The 21,683-nt window shown below is 40.6% G+C and overlaps 1 protein-coding gene across 1 annotated transcript in view; it reads left to right on the forward strand.

The window, feature by feature from the left end:
* The first annotated feature begins 740 nt into the window (after positions 1–740).
* Positions 741–21,683, forward strand: part of fam20ca (FAM20C golgi associated secretory pathway kinase a) — a 46,611-nt gene continuing 25,668 nt past the window's right edge. The window contains exons 1-3 of the mRNA XM_085271072.1: positions 741–2,352; positions 2,799–2,983; positions 6,506–6,584. Coding sequence (XP_085127198.1) covers positions 1,802–2,352; positions 2,799–2,983; positions 6,506–6,584 — 815 coding nt within the window. The 5' untranslated portion in view covers positions 741–1,801. The remainder of the gene's footprint in view (positions 2,353–2,798; positions 2,984–6,505; positions 6,585–21,683) is intronic.

Raw genomic sequence — 21,683 nt, forward strand, 5'->3', positions numbered from 1 at the left:
AACAAACAATCCATGTAATTTGAAAGCCTAAAACGTCTGCAGCTCTGTGCAGCGATTATTTCTTTCTTGTGATTTTATTTATATATAGTAGAATGTACAAATCCTGACAAACAAGCTATTACTTGCTACTTGCTGTTTGCTTCAAAAGCAACATGCTGTCAAAGACTCCAAATGTCCAAGCGCATTTAAAAAGAAATAAACAAGATGATAGCTTGATAAATATGCCAACACATTTGGGCATTATGTGACTTTTATTATGTGGGAAGTACATTTCCTTCTGAAACAGAATTTCGAGGAAGCATTTTGGGTTGGATTTATTTTTTTCCTCTGATGCCAGTAACCAAAAACAGAGTTACAGTAAATGACGACTTTATGCTCACGCTTCAATTAAGGTTTCCATGGACACCGCTCCAGCTCCATATTACCCTGTGACTCTTGGATGTCAAAGCAGGGATTTACAAGCACCTTTTCTTGACTGTAACAATGCCACTGAAAGACTTCTGACCTAAATGACAATTTTCCATGTTTCTATAAACTTTATAAGAAATAGAAAGGACTCACCCGCTACCACCTCAACAATAACAACAATAATAGTCATGGCTAATTCACAATTAAAATTAATTTCTTGTATTTCTTCAGTTCGAATAATTTTTGTCTAAAACACTCGTTCCTTCATCCCTCTATTGAATGTCCCAGTTTAATTTACCCAATTCCTTATTTTGATAATGATCTAAAAGAACACTTCAAGCACATCCAGTAGGAATACATACCCATTGCCCTCCGTGTGATATAGGATGCACAATGTTTCAGGTAGTTCCAACGCCCTCTGGCTGTGTGCGGGGGACTTGCAGCCTTACAGGGTTTCAGCATACAGCTTTTTATCCCCGAAGCTCGCCTTTCATGTCACTAGTGCTACTTGTATGTGCAGACGCAGCCAATCTCTTCCTCATGACGCCACCGAGGTTGGGCTCAGAGGGCTTCGATCATAATATTTAACACACCCACTCTGGATGGACACTTGGAAGGAAGACAAAGCAGTGCTGAGAGGAGAAATCACAACCAGGATCCCACACACCTGCCGGCCAGCCTGCCAAGCCAGTCTCTGATTTGACTTCAGCGACGTTTGCAGACAGCAGCAGCTTTGTGAAGAAGCGGGGCAGCATCCAGGCATCTTGCAGCGGATCACCTGTTATTTGTTTTTTGGTTTTTTTATTATTATTATTATTATTCCTCTTTCTGTTTATAAATTGATCGTAAATGTTAGGAAACCTGTGCTTTTGTGGACTACGTTATATCAGTGTCATCCTGTTACTTTCCTCTGAAGACAGTTATGACGCGGTTGACATCTCACTCCGTGCTGGCAGCGACACAGGGAAGCAGATTTGAAGAAGACTATTGATGCTTTTAGCAGGACCCCACTCCCTTCTCTTAGCCTAAGATACATCTTCAGTGAGATTTATTTAGTCACTCGTCCTCCTGACACTATAGGCTATCCTGCTCAACAAGGCAATGAATGAAGAGCACTTCCTGAGCCAGCAAAGTGTCCGGGTTTTTACAATGTCTTGGTCTTTCCACCTGTCTGGGAATGAATCGTTGGGACTGTTTTAAATATTAAACACCGCACATAAAATGGGCTTTTTAAACATAGGCTGACGCTCATTATGTGTGGAGCGATCATAGAGAATTCCCAAAGTAACATCGTTGTCTCGTCCTCAGAAAACAGTGTTAGACACCAATGTCGGTGCTGTAGCTAAGGTGCGCTTAAAGCTTGCTATAAAATATATATTTATAGAGGCTAAACATGATCTTGTTTCGCAAATTCAGAGTCTTGATACTTATGGTGTTTTTGGTTGCGTGCACCATGCACATCATGATAGACTTGTTACCAAAACTAGAGAAGCGGGCGACGGGAGCGGAGAGCGGGGACGGCGGCTGCCAGTGCGCACACCACACGGGCGGGGAGTCGCAAGGCTGGGGGAAGCAGCGAGCCAGGACGGCGGCTGAAGCCGGCTGGCCTAATAAGCACACGCTGCGAATCCTGCAGGATTTCAGCAACGAGCCGAGCTCCAACCTCACATCGCATTCCCTGGAAAAGATCACCACCGCCGGGGACAGGGCGGACTCTTTCCGGCGGATGAAAACGTCGGCGGGGAAGGCAGATGACCACAAGCCGCTGATGGGAGACGCAAGCGGGGGTCGGATCGTCCCTTCCCGTGCTGTCTCACGACTTTCTCGCCTGTTTGAGCATCCTTTATACAAGGTTGAGCTTCCGCCTCTCACGGACGATGACACTTTGTTTAACGTCAACAACGACATCAGGTTTTATCCCAGAGCAACAGGGAACCAGGGATGGTAAGCCGACGAGATTTAAATTAAACTTGTGTGATTTAAACGAGTCCATGAACAGCTAGAGTGCTCTGACTTCAACACGTTTGCTCTATTAAGAAGTCATTTTGTCACCCAGGTCTTTTACTTTTATATAAGGTTTAAAATCACTCCTGTTCTATTCTATCATGTCCATTCAGAACAACAAATCTATTTTATTTCCTTATCAGTCTTCACCTCTCTCTCTATCTATCTACTTTCTTTGTTTGAGCACCCAACTTGGCCTCTGCTTTCCATCATGCTGGATTTTGTTTTCTTTTCATTGTCTTGGATTATCCATAGCCAGCCAGGCAGCATTTTGTTTTTTGTAGTTTGTTTTTTTAAAAACCATCTGTTATAAGCTTGTATTGTTCTTTGTCTACTCCTTCACCATCACTTATACCTTCCCACTCTTCTCCTCACTTGCTTGTCAGGCACAATGAGGACGGAAACGAAGACGAAGAGGAGTTCTCTCCAACTGAAGAGGTGACAGCAGAATCCTACCCCAACTGGCTGCGATTCCACATCGGGATCAACCGCTATGAGCTCTACTCCCGACACAGCCCTGTGCTGGATGCCCTGCTGAAGGACCTGGTCACACAAAGGATCACCAGCGTAGGTGAGTCAGTCAGCTATGCTGAAAAGGTGTATGTGTGGGTGTGTGAAGTTGAGGATTTGATGGGGTCTGCAGTTAAACTCTTTTATCTGGTCTGTGTTGATCAATTTCTAACTGTTAGATTCTGTCCTGTCATTTTGGCCTACAGCAGCAATGTCCCAACTAACTTAAAGATATTTTCCCTAATTATACTCAAGGTTCAATGTTATACTAATGTGTGAAAAATGCAACTTGGGAAGGCTTTTTCACCTTGGTATGAACAAAAAAAAACAACTTTGGCATAAAATTTGAAAACTGTAAAAAGTGGAGTGCCTCTGGACCTGCTTGTTTTTGTAATGACTCCTAAATTATTTGAAGTGTAACAATTATATAATCAGGATTTTTGATAGAAATTCATTTGACACTCTTACACTGGAAGGATAGTGCTGTATTCAAATTCCCTTTTGTTTTTTGTTCCATTCAATCACAGTATTTCACTGAGATCTGCATTGTGTCATTAAAAATTAAAGTGGAGCACCAGGAATTTTTTTATCAGAGAAAAAAATAATAAATACAAAAGTTGTAGGTTTTTTTTTTTTCATCTTAAATCAGACAAGCTTAATAACTGGGAAAAACTGGAAGAAACATTTGAGGAGAACTTCCTCCCCATCAACTCTGAATGTCACAACATTGTTTTCATTTCTAAACACCCATTACTCTCTTTTGGAAATGCTTTTCTTTTAAAGCAGATTATAAATGAGCGCAACAGTAAGAGCTGCTAAAAAAGTTGTTGTTTTCTCTATGTAATGAGATCAGATGTTATAAGGCAGATGTGCATTACATTGTTACCACTGTGGCCAAACTTACTTTGAGTAAATGTGAGTAATAATCATGACCACAATCCCAAACTGAGACCATTTGTTCCCTTTTAGGATGAAAATTTTTGTCGAGGTGTTTCTGATGTTTTTGTTGTTGTTCTTGTGGGGAATGTTAGTTACTTATGCCTATTTAGCCTCCAATACTTGTTGTATTTGTCTGGTGTCTCAATATTATTACATCCTCGTTCTCTCAAAGAACACTCACAATTTCTCGTTCTACACATCTCCTTCACTTTAGCACTCTCTCTACCTTTAACCCTTCTTTTCTGTTTTTCAACAAAAGACAATATAATTGCTCACGGCCAGACATACCTACAAAGATACTGTTTGTCTGCAGTGAAGCAGTGCTCTATGTCTGTGTGGCTTTATGTGTGTTTATATGTCTGTGTGTGTGTGTGTGTTTGTGTTAGTGTGCACGCCCTGGAGGCATGCATTAAAACATTTGTGCCCCATAATTAGCACAAACACTTAGCTGTCTCAACAAAATGACAAATCAGACACAGCATTAGAAAGTTTTCTTCATCAGCATTTTCTCCTCACTAGTGCCCCCCCCCCCCCCCCTTTCTTCCCTCCTTTGTGTCTGTCTCTCTGTTGGGGCAGGCTGTGGCCTTTTGTTCAGTCTTCAGCTGCACTCATAAATCATACGCACAGTAACATGAGGTGATACAGGTGAGAGCAAGATGGATTTATCATTGCTGCATGAGAGGGGGAATCTCAGAGCGTTGGGCGAGGCCTGGAGCATATCTGAAAGACCTGCGAGCAGGAAGGTGTAGAGAATAAGTCAGCGACATTGATTCACTTGTGGTCTCCTGGAGAAACAGAGCAAGATAGATGGTTAGATCAACACAAATGCATACTCTCAGGCACAGCTGAGACAGATGGGAGAATCTTAAGAATGTTTTGTTGTGGGTTTGTTGCTGTTCAAGTCATGTGTGATTGCACGTCAGTGCAGAGACAATCCAGTGAAACAATCAGCCAAGCTTTAGCGGGATTTTTCACTGCGGATTACCTTTTTCTAGTTCTCGATTAGAAGGTGGATTTTTATGAAGGCCTGCGGTGAGCAATGAATTCAAGAATTGTGGCTTATGTGTTCAAGGTCATGGCATTAAATCATAGTTCAGTCATTTGCAATCTCTTAAAGGTTTTAGATCCGTTGTATAGCTGCACCAAGTTTGAGGATTACTCTAGGGTGCTATTCACTTGACCTGGCTTCAGCAAATCTGTCATATGTGAAGGCCAAATGCTCTCAGTGTATTTTTTTTTTAGCTTTGCATTCACTCAGCATTCATCCTCTGTCATAAAGAAAAGGCACTGACCTGAGGTTATGTAGGTTGTACTGTTGTGTGCAACAGTGTATGTAAAAATCCAAAAGCTTTTGAAAATGAGTCACGGTAAATGGAGAGGCTTGCCAGCACTGAGTATGATGAATTCAGACAGACAGAGCATAACAGAGAGAATGTGAATACAAGGATGACATATCCAACTAAAAAGAGAGGGGGGAAAGCAGAGGAACACACCGTGAGAGCTCTGAGAGAAACAACAAGAGAGTCATTGAAGACAAAAGACAGCTCGGTGCAGGGGGTAGAGTGCAGTCAGCTACTCAGCCAGCAATCCAGTCAGTAAGTGGGTCCACTACAGGGGGCTTATGTGGATATTGGGGTTAGGCAGAAGTGCTGTGTTGTGTAATATGATCAAGTTAATGCGCTGTAATAAATGGGCAAATACCCGAAAGCTTGTCCATTGTGACAGAAACACAAAGCAGTTGGGCAGGCCTGGCGGTCTTTTTGTTTGAGTCGAAGGAAAGCGGGAATCTCACAGTGAGCCTCCATCACCCTCTGGGAGACACCATGGACATGACTGATAGTCAGTGACATATGCCCTGGCTCATCTCCCTGAGTACAGGAGGTTAATTTGTCTGAATGAAAAAGGAAGTCGCTACAGTGAATCCAGTGTGCACAAGAAACTTGCTGACAATGTGTTCAATTCATGAAGGCTTACAGACAAACATCTGGTGAGACTCATGTTTCTTATATTATGTAGCTTGTAGCTAAACACGCATGGATGGAAGTCTACATTTAGGTCACTTTATTGGACAAACGGACAGATAGTGAGGGGTCGATTGAAATGGAACAACAGGTTCAGGCATCCTGGAGTCAAACCATAATAATGTGCTATGTGCCTAAAATATTCTCAGCAATGTGCTCCTGTTGAGGCAGCGTGTGTGAACTTTATGTACTAAAATTGAAGGGGCTTCTTTTCCTCAATCACTGATATTTTGTCATTCTCAGAGCACCATGTTCTTCTAAAGTTGCATGCATGCTGCGAGAACACACAGTCGCTCTTTTCCATTCAGATAAACTGTCCGTTTCATGTTCAACCCTCTGTTAAATCCAGAACTAGCCAGAGTTTTTAGCAGATGCTCTTCAGGCCACTTTTTGCTCTCGGTCACACCCAGCTCCTGACTGGCACGATTGCCAGCAGATGTGATAGTTCTATTATGCATTCATGCAAAATTGCATTTTTCCATAATGGCAAATAACAAAACAGCTGTGCATGTTTTGTTTTGTTTGTTTTTTTTGAGTGCATCCATGTGTTTGTGCATGTATGCTTATGCCTCAGACAGTTTAGTTTAGATGCTGATCTAACAGCTCATTTTGTTTCCTCCCAGCCATGAAATCTGGAGGCACCCAGCTGAAGCTGATCATGACTTTCCAGAACTATGGACAAGCACTGTTCAAGCCTATGAAGTAAGTAACACATGAAGTGACTGCATGACAACACAGGTAAACTACATTTTATATACGTTAGGTGTAACAATTGTTCCTGGAACTTTCTTATTAAACATCTAACTGCAGATTATACTCTTATACAAGTTTTTCTATAAAAAGTCTGTTTGATACACTCAGCTTGATTTACCAGTTGCATATGTTTTAAAGAGGGCAACACGAAGTCTCAGATGAATAAGTGCCAAGCACTGTCATCGCATCTCACTGCGTGTTCACCTACACATCTCCCCTCCTCCCTCATTTTTTTGCGATCTTCTCCTGATGGGGAATTGTCTGTCTTCTTTTTTAATTAACATCAGCAGGCTTATGTGTTAATTAAAACGAGCATTGAGCCATCGTGAAAGCGTCTTTGGGGAGGCATACATACTGGCAATGGCACATTGCATTTGAAAAAGAAATACCCCCACCCCCACCCCCTCCCTCAGCTGTCTGAGTTTTGCCCAATGAATTCCCATGGCGACATGGATAAACAGCGTCCAGGCCAACTGGGCTGCGATCAGAAGTAATTGCTCACGAGCCAGGTTTGATTGCTATGAAACGCTGAATGGTTTTCTACATGAGAGCCTCAGTGGAGAGTATTAGATTTTGAGAGAGAGAGGGACAGAGGGAGGAAGGGAGAGAGGTAAAGCTTTACAAGTTCATAATGTCATAATTCAACAAATCGTACAGGTGTAGTTCAGGATGGTTCTTTATTTCAATTGTACCAAGCCCTTTACCACATAAGCCAAAGTCACATAAATAAGAGGAACAGTGAAGGATTAGGAAAGCAGACGTGTGAATGCAGTGCTGGCTTGACAATGAACTGTGAAAAGTTTGGAACTGTTTTCTTGGACTGATTTATGGTGAGAGAGCCTGCAACATGTTTTCAAAGTTTATTCAGCGAGTGCAGGTGTTCAAACTCTTCATTTGTCTTCTTTTTACATTAGGGTAGTGGCACTCTGTGTGCTCAAACAACTGGTCATTGTGTCCCAGCTTGCCAAATTATTTCAAGGTCAATTAGTGGATGAATTTTAGAACATGTGGCACTGTTTGCAAAATTAGCGTCAGAGAATATGTGGTTCAAAGCACAGCGGTCTGAGGATGTATTTTAAACACAGCAGGAGCCAACACCCAGCAGGCATCATCTAGTCATAGTCAAGTAAACTAAGTTTGGTGATTACCCTGGGTTTCTATGTGTCTGGCTGGGTAAATCTGATATTACTGGTCTAATCATTCAGGGGCTGCTGCTAGGTAATACGGGCGCTTGCATGGGTAGTATCTAAGTTTAATGAAGTAATAAGTCAAAGGAAAGGGGAAGCTTAAATATTGTCAGCAGGGATTTGAAATGTTACACCATCCACCAAACTTTAAAATGCTAAAGAATCTGTGATGTCTTAAAGTAGATAAGTAAAGCAGTCAGTTGCCATCAGAAACAGTTTTGACAGTTTCGGAATCACATGCTACCGATTCCCACGGCTCCTTATTTAGCCTGTCATATTTTTTATTCAAGCCTCTTGCTTTGACTGTCACAAACTGTCTCAACTGTTTACAGATGTTATACAAAATTCCACAGAGCGAAAATACAAAAATATCAGTGCTTACTGAGAGTCGTAATGTAGAAACATAACCTTTGTCTCTGCTTTTGTTCAAGCACGGTGTGGCATTTTGTTGTTTCTGTCAGTGCACTGATGTGTCCCACTTTTATTTTAGGAACCAGTGCATTCTGGGTACAGTAGTTCAGTGCTTTCTTGTGTCGACTTGTTTTTCTTCACCTGTCCCTTTGTGCAGCATCAAGTGGTGCATCAGAGAGACTTTGATGTTTCAGGCCTCCTTTGAGCCAAATGCAAATTTCTACACTGCCATAGGCCAGGAGCTTGCACAAGCTGACAGCTTGCCAGACACCTCCACAAGATTTTCTTTTTCCTGTGCAGAAAAATTGTCAGTTTTTTGGGGGTTTTTTAATCTGTCTAACTGACTTTATAATTATGTTTGATGATTTAAAGTATGATCCCAGATTGGAGTAGAAGGTGCTAATTTAGTCTTCAAACTACAATTTGTTTTTCCCCACAAAAAGATTTCATTACTTTTCCCTTTAAAGAGACAAATGTGTGTAATATCCTGCATTACCAAGCATGTACAGATGTCCTTGGTTTGGGTTCTTGTAAATCATATCTAGAGCCAAACGGATATGTACTGTAAGGCCGGAGTTTTAAGGCTGATATCAGTATTGGGTGATTCCAACACATCGGGTGATATTTTATTCTTTAAAACATAAACAGATTTTTGTAACATTTGTTATGTGTAGTTATTTATTTACTTGTTTACACTCTGCTTGACTCTGCTCAGCTGGTTGTTGTGTTTATACAGTAGCATACCAGGCAAGTTGCAGAGTACCCCCTGGTGGAAAGACTCTGCAACGTCAGCACTAATAACGTGGTTGAATGGTGTTTCTACCAACTCATCTTTACTTTTTAAATTTTCATTTATCAGTCATTTTAAATGCCGATACCAATAGATCAACACTTAGTCTTTTATCATATGCAAGACATACTTGTCTCCAAACAGACATGTCTCCAAATAAGTATGAAATGTATGAGTCAAAAAGAGTCCAATTTTGGTGGTGTAACTTTGTGGCCATCTTTCCTGTAGCCAGTGAAAATTGATAGAAAATAGATTAAAGAAACTGAAGTTAGGAATATAAGATGGTTGTAAGATAAAATGTTCTAAGGCTGTTATGGAAATAGGGGAAACTGGCTTGACGGAGTACTGACAATGAAAGACAAATGAGTAGTTGTGGTAATCCAGAGGGTTGGGGCGAATTTGTAATGCCAACCTGTCAAAGAACTGGGTCCTCCAGCTAGAGCCATGTTTACAGGCTGAGAGAAAATAATCCATGCCAAACCTCCATGTCTGTCTGGCTTATGTCCCTGGTGCCTATCCTTCCTATTCCCTGTCAAGATCCCGGTTACAGTGTGTATACAGAGCTATAATGTTTATGTAATGCTAAATAGATTTGTCAAATGGAGGTTTGAAAGTTTGAGAGAGGAGGTAAAAGCCTCTGATATGCAAAGAAATAATTGATTTCTCCTTCACATCCTATCTGACAGCTCTGTTTCGACTCCCTCCCTTTGATGTTGTTGATAGTCTCACATTTCAGAATGGTTTCAGAATTGCAAGAATGATACTGATTACCTTTTCAGGTGCAGTCCAGCTCCTGAAAAGGTAAAGTATTTTCAACAAATGCAGGTTAATAGATTTGTTTATGCTTGCAAGCATGAACTCAAAGTGCACACCTGTAACTATGAGCATAAACACAAAAAACCCTCTGCAATTCAACACCATGACTTAACTGAAGCCTTTTCAACAATTTTGGTGGAAAAGGCAAAAACTACTTTTGAGATCTTATCAAGTTTTCTTGGTCTTGGGTTGTTCCTTTGTAAACATAGCCACTGTGGGCTCAAGAATACTGCTGGCTCTAATAAGATGGACAGATATTGAGAGGTGCCATCTGAGCTCAAGGTTCTGTGAACAAACACAAATCAGGCATGTTACTACAGACAGATGTTCAGATAGCTGTAGCGCACACACACGCACATACGCATATTTACAGACAAGCTGCAAAGAGAAGGACTCTTTGGGGGTTATAGAGTTCGTGCTCCTGCCATCAGGGACGGCTGGTACTGGAAAATCCGCGAGCAGTGAGCCAAGCTGCAGCTGTAGCCACTCACTCAGAGCTGTGGGTATATTACAGAGAAGGTGATGACTGCAAGGCCACACTCTGCCTGCACACACAAAAGAAAACTAGCTCATTCACTTCCTACCACTCACCATTTAGCACTCCCCTAATGATTTTCACTGTGACAAGTCAAAAAGCCTTGAAGCGCAAAGAGAGACTTTAAATGTGATGAAACGTCAAATCTTTTCACATTAACACCCCTGTCGTCTCGTCCGTGATGAAGTTTTCTATGATGATTCTGACCTCAATCTTGCATATTATGAAAAGCTTCAGCTGAGTTGTCAAATCTATCTTTTCACTTGCTGATAGGTTATGTAAACTTTAGCTGCATGATTTAGTGGCTTTATCAGCCCTTTCATATGAAGGGCACTTGGCGGGGAGGGATTCATCAGGTTTTCAGCTGCCCCTGCAGCACTGTCTTAGGTGCCAGGGGACAGAGCAGCACCTTGGGATGCCAAGTAATTTGTCTGACTGGGATGTTGCAATCAATGAGAAACTGAAAAGAGCTACTGTGGTTAGATCATAAGGGAACAGAAATAGAGGAGGCTATAAATTTCAAGCGAAGTGTGACGTACGCCCACTATGTAGTTTGTTCTGGAGGTTTCTTTCTTTGCTAAGTGTGTGTATGTGTCTGTGATTGGATTGTTTTTAATGTAAGAATTTATCATTCATTCAGAATTATTTGTGCATCTATAGAATATTGAACAAACTGATATTCAAACCGTGTGTGTGTGTGTGTGTGTGTCAGAAGAAACACTATGAAAAATAATGTAAGATTTATGTGGAAAAGCTGATTGCATTGTGTCCAGCCAAAGAAACGGTTATATGTTGTGCAACATTATTGTACAACATTTCCTAGTTGTGTTGACATTCATGTTGACGCCATTGCTTTTTTTGTAATGTTGTGAAATTGGTTAGTTTTTTTTAAGACACATTGGAGTGCTATTAGTGTACAGATTCGGTTTTAAAGTGAAAAATTAAAAGCACTGAATCTCATTGTTCTGGTTTATTGTGCAAGTATTAGGCAAGAACTAGCTTCTGAAACAGATTGAAAAAACAATAGTAACTATTTTAGCACTTAGGATCTGCTGTAGTGAGATTTAACGATGCATGTTACCCAATTTGTGTATGATCAAAGTTCCATTTAATTTAGCAATAAATCAGCTTGCCTCTTGCTGATTGGCCACAAAGAGGCACAACACAACACAACATAATAAAATACAACAATCACAGTGTTGCCCTCTGGCACATTTGCATGATCACAAAACCACTTAGCTCTTCGCTAATTAAAAGCACAAGTAACTGATCAACTTTCTCCCACTTCAAGCACTAAATTGGAAGGAAAATGCAAAGCTCCACCTAGTGGTTGGAGGTATTATCAGAGGTATCACTCCAGCTGCAAGCAGCCATCTACTGTAGAAGTGGCACTAAGTGTGGTCTTGTGCTGCTGTAGCAAAACTCCATCAAGGTTAATATAGAGATGTGCTTCTGCATATCCTGGTTATAATGAGTGGGTATTTGACCTCTGACATTAACATGGCATTTTCACCAGAGAACCGCTGCTCACTGGATATATTTCTATACCACCCTGACCATTCTCTGTAAACCATAGAGATGGTTGTTTGTGAAAGACTCAAACTCACCTGGCACAACCAACCATGTCAAAGTCACCTAAATCATCTTTTATCTAACTTTAAATATCAGCCGGCTATTTTAACCATGTCTGCATGGCTAAATAAATTTAGCTGCTGCCATGTAATTGGCCTATTAGACATTTGTACTAACAATCAGTTGAAAAGGTGTACCTAACAAAGTGGCCATTGAGTGTATATATGGACGTTTAGGAAACAGTGGCATAGGACATTGAAAAAGATTGCAGGTTTTGCACAACAAGCAACGGTACTTGGAATAAAATGTACTTTTTAAGCCTATTTTACCTTTAAGTGACTGTTGTCTAAATGTAGCAGTACCACTGAAGTAGTAAATGTACTTGTAATTTCTTCTCCTGCTATAAAACTTTACATTATTCTGTGTCATAAGCTGAGGAACTCAAACACAGAGAAATATATTGTACTCTGCAAACGACATCTGCGATCAAACGTTATCTGGAGGGTTCTAACTGTCTTTTATGTTTCATTGTCTACACACACACAGATATACACGCTCAGTATTACCGTGTCAGGCATTCACAACATCTGTTTTTCATGCAGCTTTGTACTCGCAGCCAGGCAGCCTGCAAGGGCCTGAACCCAGCGACTCTTCTTCAGGCTCTGAGCATGTCTGACTCCTTCTGTAGGTCTTTAAGATTAATTTGTTCTTTAAGCCATTTTAATGTGGCTCAGGATTGCTTATATTACAGAGGCTTTTTCTGCTTTCCCTTTCTCTATGCACCTCTTTTATCCCCTATCCCCCCTTTCTTCATTAGATGTTGTATCAAAAACTTTGTGTAGTCAAGCTTCAGGCTGATACTATCATAAAAGTTAATACTAAACACGGATTTCTATCTCATACATACATTTCCAGTATTTTTCTTTTGCACTCAGATGTGCTCTGATTCATATTTTTCTTTTCTATGAAAGCAAAACCCCTTAAAGAAATTCTCAGTTTCTCAGCTACACACTGTGTTGAAGCAGAAAATGTGGGTTATTTATATTTAGACGTTCAAATTCAAAGTCTCTCTCTCGATGTGTGTCTGTGTGCTGTGTAATCAGTGTGTGGGCTCTTTGATAGGTTGACCTTTTGTAGGCTGTGAGATGAGCTGGTTAATTAGTGCTGTACTTTAACAGCTGTACAGCCACATGCCTTCAGTAATTTATCACATTTTCCTAGTCATCAGCACACACTATAAGCGCTGTTTGAGTTGGGAATGTAAGATAGCTTAGTGAGGTCTTAGCAGAACATTTACTGTGAAATGATTTGATTGAAGTGTCAATCATTTCTGTGTGTTCTGTTTATTATCTAACTATGTCCCACCAATAAAGGAAGTGTTTGGGTGCCGCAGCACTTGCGGCTTTTCTGCATAATTACCACTGAGTCACTTAGTCTTCCATTTGTTTGCTGGACGTTCTCAAAAGAATCCACTTCTTTTCATGTCCCTCGTTTCTTCTCGTGTCTCGCTTACTTCTGGGTTCTGTCTCACTCCGGTGTCTGTTCTCGATTCGAGAGGTCCGCAGTGTAGCAGCTGGCACCAAGCGGGCCTGCATGTCGTCTCAAATCTCAAGTAACTTATTTATTTATTTGTTTGTTTTGACAGGCACACTCTTATAGGCTCCCAACACAGACACTAAAACGCAGAGGACCGTCTTATTTTAGACTCCCGAGTCTTAAACTCCCTCCCCTCCACGTCCTCCCTGCTCACGCACACAAACTTCACATAAAGACTTCTCTCATGAATGTTTTACTAGGTCAACTCCTGAGGAAGTCTTGTTTTCATCACCATCTCTCCCTCCCTCCCTGTCCATCCCTCTCTCTGTCTCCACCTTCCATCCGCGCTCCTTTTTGGACTTGTTTGTTTGATTCGCTGAGGCAGTACTAATCCTCGGCTTGTCACTCGCCTCTGTTTAGAGCCTCGCTGCTCTGTATTTTTAGGTTCTCTACATTTTCTCTCTCCCTCTCTCTGTTTAACAAGTGTTTAGGCACTCACAGCGTAATGAGGCAGAGCTGCGAGTAGCCTAATCGTAATGCGATTACAGGCCAGCCGAGTTGCAGGAGATGACTGATGTTTGATTGCTTAAATGGTCATGTGTTGTTGTTTTTTTTAACCACATTGCAGCAACAGCACATTCTCAGCTGTCAGCAGCTAACTCAGTGACTACAATGCATTACCATCATCCAAAGCCACGCTGTGAACACATTTACTCACTGTTACACTTCCTCATGAGACAGACCCTCATTTTTGACAAATAGGTTTTAAATTTAATGTGTAGATTTAAAAAAAAAGAAAAAAAAAAAAGAAAGTAAATATTTGAATTTCAGACCTACTACAAGTACTTTTGCATCCTTGCCTCTAGGTTCAGCCAGTGCATGTGCTATACCACGTACAAGCATATCATATTTTTGTAATTATGTATTCTTGTTGTGGCTCCTGACATTGCCACTGCTGTGCATGGCAATGTTGATCATGTGTGCTAGCATATCATTATAGTCCAAAATACTAGATGGGGGGAATTCCTAAGCTTCCCGCTAGGAATGTCGCTGCCGCATTTGTCCTGAACGCTGGAAATTCATTTCCCTTCAGGAGGTGATTTCTAGACATTCCAAATAAACATTTCTTCGTGAAGCAAGAAAAGCAGGCCAGGTGCTGAGTTCCTGTTGGGGTGCTTATTGTGCTATGAGCAGGAATAGCTGTTGAAATTACACAAAATTGCATTGTTTATCTTAATGAGTATGCAGGAGCATGGTGTTTGATTGAGGGAGCTTTGCAAGAGCTGATTGTCAACTAAATGCTTTGGTGACTCCACAATCTGAGACTAAGACCCAGCATTTATCTTAACACAAAAGATAACCACTCGCTGTGTGACATAAAATCTTCCAAGCCTTAACATTTTTAATCTCTGGTTTTGCTCTAATAGGAGTAATCGTTCAGGCTTAGATAGAAAGAGGACTATTCTTCTTCTGTTGTTTTCTTTTTTTTGTTACAGCTGTTGGTGAATGACACAGAACACTTGCTTCATTCTTACTTTGTCACTAACTCAACTGTTGCCCTTTAACAATGGGACCACATGCATCGCACCACCCCTTACAACCGAGCACCGTGATTAGATAACGACCTTTCCCAGATAGATCTATCACAGTCCAGCTGAATGCCTCTCCGAACTCAATGAATGAAACAGTTCTTCAACAGAGAGACAGAGAGAAAGCACTGTAGCTCTGTAACTTGGGCCTTTTGTAATAGCACACACAGAGGTAATGCATCCATAGTGGGTAAGGCCTGTGCTTGTCTGGGCCTCTGCCATCCAAGGTGGCAAATAGACCATGTGTGACTCCTCTGTTCTACTGACAGAGGTCAGGAGAAGAGGAGAACACAATCATTGTTTATCAATTATACTAGAGGAGGGAAGGAGGGTTCTCCCTGCCTTTGCCCATTGTCAGAGCAGGAAGTGGGAGGGGCTGCAGCCAGGTCTGGTTTCACCAAGAGGCAGGAATTTGATCCAGGGGTTTCCTGGGCTTCCTCCTCCCTTCTCACCCTCTTACCTTCCTTTTTGCAGCTCTGGCAGCGGTGATGCAAACAGAGGAGTCTCTGTGCTAAAGGAGTAGGGAGACTGAGGCAGTGCTGCTGCTGCTGCTGCTAGAAAGATTATTCACACAATGACTGCAACCTTAGATATCTGAGATCAGTCACTCTGATGTTTGTGTATGTGTAAAACTTTTTTTTATTTTACTTTTGAGAAAATAACATTCACATCTGTTTAATCTCCTCATGTTATACAACTTTTTGGGGAACAGAGCATCAGTAAATATAGACAGAGACTGGATGTATCCACAAACGGGGGCAGACTTACAATTTCACATGACAGCTGACCTCCAAGTGGACCCATCAGCTAGTGGTGCTTTGAGCCATGTCAGCATCCTAACAAGTTCATATTGACATCATAAGATGCTGACATAAGCTGCTGATAATTGGCAAGTATGGCATGGAGCTTGAATAAAGACACTATGTAACCAGCACAAAACAAAAAATACAGCAGTGGCTGATGAAGGTCATATTTTGCCTTAAAATGGCGCTAAAGGAAACTGAGTCCACCCGGAGGATGTAGTAATCACTATGAATTCTGTGGAATTATGTGGACATTCCGCTTATAATGGATGTAGTTGAGGAAGAATCCAGGGATAAAGTGATTAGGATTCCTCCTTTAGGCACCTTCTGCTGGGTTTCCCTATTATCCTTCATGGAATAGTATTGAGTAGTTCTTAAATAACAAAAATGTAAAAAAAAGAAAAAGAAAGAAAAGAAAAAAACCCTGATTATGGAGGAGTTGATTGACTTTGCTGTCTGTTTGGCCATAAATTTTGCAATTTATTCTCTGCATTCTGTGCAAAAGTACTTTTTCAGCCTGGGAGAGAGGTAAAGCAGTAAAGCAGGGTTCTTTATTGAACTTAGTAAAGGCTGTGTTTTGGGGTTTGGTGCTTGGTGGTTGTGTTATTAAGTTAGTAAGGAAAATGTATTTATATAGGATTTTTCATGGATGAAAATCACAACGTGCTTCACAATAAAAATTATGAAATAAAGATATAACATATCCTAACAATGTAAAGCACCAGAATACAACATAAAACAACAAATGAAAAGGTTTTCTGTATAAAACATTTCTTCAGATGCTTTTTATAAGAGTCAGTGGAGTCTTTAATGAGTAAAGCCCAATCCCCATGAGTTTTGAACTGAGTGTATGAAGCCAGCACCAACTTTTGATCTGTTCTGATCTTTTGTACCTTCTTCTAAGCTATATAGACAAGAAAGACCAATTAATGCTCAGAGAACACATCATTATCACTAAATGTTGCATTTGAACACAACTTGCAATATGATGCATGAGCAGTAATAAATAAAAAGAAAGTTTTAGAATATCTTGCTGTAATTCTTTCATTTTTATGTTTGACCAAGTCCTCCACTTCTTTTCTTCTCATTTTCATTAGTCTCATAAGCCCATCGATGTCTCATTGGTGCACTTAAATATTTTGTTGTGTATCCTTTGAGCAATGTTTTCACTAGAAACTGAATATACAGGGGTCTACCCGAAACGCGTCCTTGGTTTTAGTGTGACATCTCCGCCTCACTCCTTTCACATATAAATTAACTCTTTTTATCCTCAAGTGTTTTGGATTTGGGCCATCCCACTTAGCTCGTACACAAGGATAAAATGCAGCCCTTGGAACTGTTTTTCCAGTCCTTTCCCCACTTCCTCTTTTGCGCTGTCACCCACTCATGACCACAATGACATCTCTCAGCCACCACTTAGCCTCTGATAGATGGTTTCTATTTAGGAAACGACACCTGACCACAAACCACTAAGCACAACAAGACTGTTGACAGGTCTAAATAGAAAAGTTCAGCTGTGGGAAAAACAAAGCACGCACACTGTTGGCTCGAATCGGGGGCCTCGCCCACAAAATAGCTTTCCGGATAGACTTTTTTGATTGCTTTTTTCGGCGTAGGTATCAAAGTTTTTAGCTTTATGTAGTTAGGTTTCACTCTGTGGTGGAAAAAGCACTGAAAATGACTGATAGGACCCTTAAAAACTGAGCTGTTTGTGATGGATGAACTGTTGGGGCTTGTAACTTTTAGCTCTGAACAGAACAGGTTGTTGTGAATCCCCCAAAGCTTCTCGAGTAATTAACAGTCACATTCATTGGGGAACTGAAAAAAACACAAAAAAAAACATGGGAAAAAACCATGGGACTACTTAATCAAATCACATTCACGGTCATCCATCACTAACAAACCTCACATTGGACTAATTAGGAGAAATAGTACCAAATCCTTCAAGCTATTATAGACCAAAGTCTTCAGAGATTATCAAAAATAAACCGATGCCAAGTTTCTCTGTCGGTCTGCTGCTGTGTGCATGCATGTTTGTGGCTGCTTTAGTGTGTGTATATATGTTATCATCCAACAATCTTTGCGGTGTGTTCACATTCAGTTTAAGTAAACACAGATGGGAAAGGGAGTGACTGGCCGGCAGCCACAGTGTCCTTCAGGATAAAATCAGAAGACGGAGGATGAAGAGAAAAAGAAGAGGATGATGGAGATGTGTTTGTGGATTCATGGATATTTGGGTTATAGCTAGAGCACCTTAGAGGATAATTACATTTTATTTCAAACCCAAGTGTATTTCCCACTACCAGCATGTGGCTAATGAGCCAGCATAGCTAGTGTGTCCAAATTTAGCCCACAGAGCCATAATATCTTGTGGGTCATGTCAAGTTGAAGTAAACTCATTACCTTTTAAGGTCATCAATTTTGCACTTTGACTGATAACCAGTAGAGAGGAAGATCATTTTGGGGCAGTTGAAGGAAGATCTGCAACTGTAGCAGGTGATATCAAATATAATTTTATACAAAGAGTGAGTATGAGTGTGTATTCTTATCTTTGGGTCAAGATAATGCGATTGCTTTGGATGGGACATCTCTAGATATTCACCCCTACAGATGATAAGATAGTGGACATCCAAAATGCTTAGACAATCCAATTAACTTCTCTTGGCCAAGCCACACAGGCATGTCCTAGATGAGCGAGTGCGTGCGTGGATGTGTGTTTGTGTGTGTGTTGTTGGGGGGGGGTTGTACAAATGTGATGGGGTTGTGTGGCTTCAAAATTAATGCTTCCCAAGATTTAACATAATTTTCTCTAATTGCCATTTGCTGTTGAGCAACTACTTAGCAATAATCAAATAAGTTCTTAATGGTTTGTACCACAGGCTACTCAGGAGGATGGACCAGCTTGCCTCTAAGTGGATGATTTATATGGTTTTGGAATGTATTCCTTTCACTGCACTTTTTCTGACTCCGTCACAAGCCAATTTGCAGTCAGGGAGTCTGCCTTGAATTTTGTCTGTTTCTATTCTGTCAGAGACGTTTTCTTTCCCCTTAAATAACCTCAATTTGTTTTTATGAATGCTGACATGCAGTCATCAAGACCTTTCCAGTAAGACGCAGCATCAGGCAAAGTAAATAGGAGATAATTCACATGGTGAATTGTTACTGCTCCCTGTATCTTTCTCACTCTTTCTTTTTGCTAACTCTGCAGTTTCTGCACCTTACTGTCACTCTCAGACTTCAGAGCTTCAGCTCGTATGTCATGCTGAATACTGAGGCTTGTTACTCACTCCCTGTGAGATGAAGACTTGGTAATACCCATTGATTTTTTTTTTCTTTTTTAGTTGCCAGCATAAACAAAATCTTGCGCACACATGCATACAAGCAAAGCTCATAAAATCCTCATCGATCCCACCAGGCTATCCAGTTTGTTTTGATTATAGAAGTAATGTTGGGCTTTGCTGTTAGCTGACCTTTTTTTTCCTTAGTAAGACCAGAGTGTCAAGACTTTACCACATCACAGAGTTCTTTGAAGCTTCAGTCCCTCCCTATTCTCATCTCCTCTTTCTTCACAATTTCTGAAGCTCTGAGGGATAGAGACAACTGGTAGAGGCTTGAGCGGGAATTTTCTGCTGAAAGACTGTGAAGGGTCTGTAAGAATGCTCTTTGTGACTTTTTAGAGTGTGGGTGTGCGTGATATTTGCAGTGGTGTGAAGGGACTGTTCTTACTGTTCCTAGTCAGTCTTTACATAAATCATGTCATGGTGGATACACATGCAGTTAGGTATAGCTGTCAGTGTCTTGAAAATGTTTTTGAAACAGGTGGTTTTGGAGCTGCCGTTCAATATTCAGCAAGCCTATTTATGTAAAAAACATACAGAGGAAGGTGAAAAGCAGACTGTCAGTATGCAATATCAAAATACTCTGGCATATTATGAAGCTTATTGTTCTAAACCTTCCCACGCTCATGCTTTTGACATCTAATCACTGTTGACCCAAGAATACCCTTGGTGTTTGTGTATGTTCTGCATAATTCATACTTCATATTCTGTGCAAAGCCTGTCATAAATCGCACACCCCGTGAAGGATTGCCTCAGACTTGTGCTATTGAAAAGAGCTAATCCACTGTAGATGGATATGTAAATATAGCGAAGTGTGGCCCTGTGCTGTGGGAACACTGCTGATTGTTGAGAATTGTTGTGGGTGATGGTGTGGGAGAGAGAGGAAGAGAGGGACAAAACGAAATGTAACTATAAGCATAAAGACCTGTCCTTTGAGTAAATAATCCACATAGCTAATACGCAGCCAACATACATAGTGTACATGAACAAAAACAGTCTTACTCCAGTATATGAATCTACAGTAAGAGCAGAGTAAATGTCATGTTACGCCATTAGATTTTCTCTTTATAATCTTTATATTGTTTTTAAAGACATATGCACAGGTGATAGTTGTATTTAGGTAGTTTTTGGTCCTTTTAGTCAGTTATTCCATTAAAACAACTATGGAAATAAACTTCCAAGAAACGAGGGGAAGGGTGTCTCAACCATAACAAAACTTGGACATGGTTACAGGATGCAAACATTACAACTGTTGAGCAAATTCTGAATATAATTTGAATGTGACAACTGATCAGAAGCACGTTTTATACTCAAATTTCCTCTGTGGGCCATAAAGTCTGTGTTGCCCTTTATTGAGTGTCTCACCTAAATTTTAAAGTCGTTTCCCTCAGTTTTTGGCCTTTTCAGTCCAAACTACACCTCATGTAAACAATGCAAGTTGTCTGTTACAAGTTATATTTGTATTGATAAAACTGCCTTTCTTGTGGGATTTGTGGGTTGTTTACTGTCAGTCATCATCGACCAGTTGTGTGTTGTGCACTGCTTGTACTATTGCAAGCTTAATGCTCATTCCTGACAGCAAAAGGTTTGAAGAAATGATCTTTATCGGTCTTTTAGGTTACAGCTTCTCTTTGATTTTCTTTCAGATACCACTGACTATCACTAGAACTTTCTTTTTTGACACCAAAATTCTGAAAATGCAACAGTCCTTGTTTTTAATAGGTCAGCAGCATATATACAGAGGCTGCCATTCTTCTTCTGGTGACTAATTTGACAGTCATGCAAACTAGAGAAAAAAATGATTTGACTAATCAACTCTCAGAACACATATAAAGCACACACACTTACTTTAAATGGATAAAAAAAAAAACAATGTTAGCTAAAGAAATTGGAGCTATATGAAACTGATTAGGTTTCTAGTAAATTCAATCATGTTTTAAATGTTACTAAAGTATACACAGCGTAAAGTAGGGGTGGGTTTTGATTATCGATTTATTGATTAAAATCGATTCTAGCTTGGATAACGTGATATCGATTCATTAAAATCCTGTATCGATTTTTTTAATATAAATTTATTTTGCCCAAACAGCAGCATCTCAGGTTAAACCTCACAAAATTTCAACAACCACCAAACAGCTAAAACAGAAAATGAGAGCAGGTACACGGATTCTGCACAAAGACATAAACACAAAGCGCGACCCGCTGACAGATCAGAATCAGTGAGATGTCGCCTTTCTCACCCGACGGCACGGACACGGTCGGGGCTGAAAGCCGACAGCTTGCTAATTCTGATGTTTCAGCAGGTACGCCCTTTTTGCACCGATTCTAAAGCTGCAGGTTTTATCTCTCTCCAAACTATTTGACTGAACCAGCAGCAAAAGAAGATCCAAACTACGCTTCACATAAACATCGTCATGAATTCCTTCTGACTTTTGCTGTTTTGATAAAAATCACACTTCATGCACAGCTCT

The sequence above is a fragment of the Mchenga conophoros genome, linkage group LG4, assembly GCF_057382185.1.
Source record: "Mchenga conophoros isolate Kocher_MC1m ecotype Shallow Benthic linkage group LG4, M_conophoros_male_GT1.1, whole genome shotgun sequence".
Classification (NCBI taxonomy): Eukaryota; Metazoa; Chordata; class Actinopteri; order Cichliformes; family Cichlidae; genus Mchenga; species Mchenga conophoros.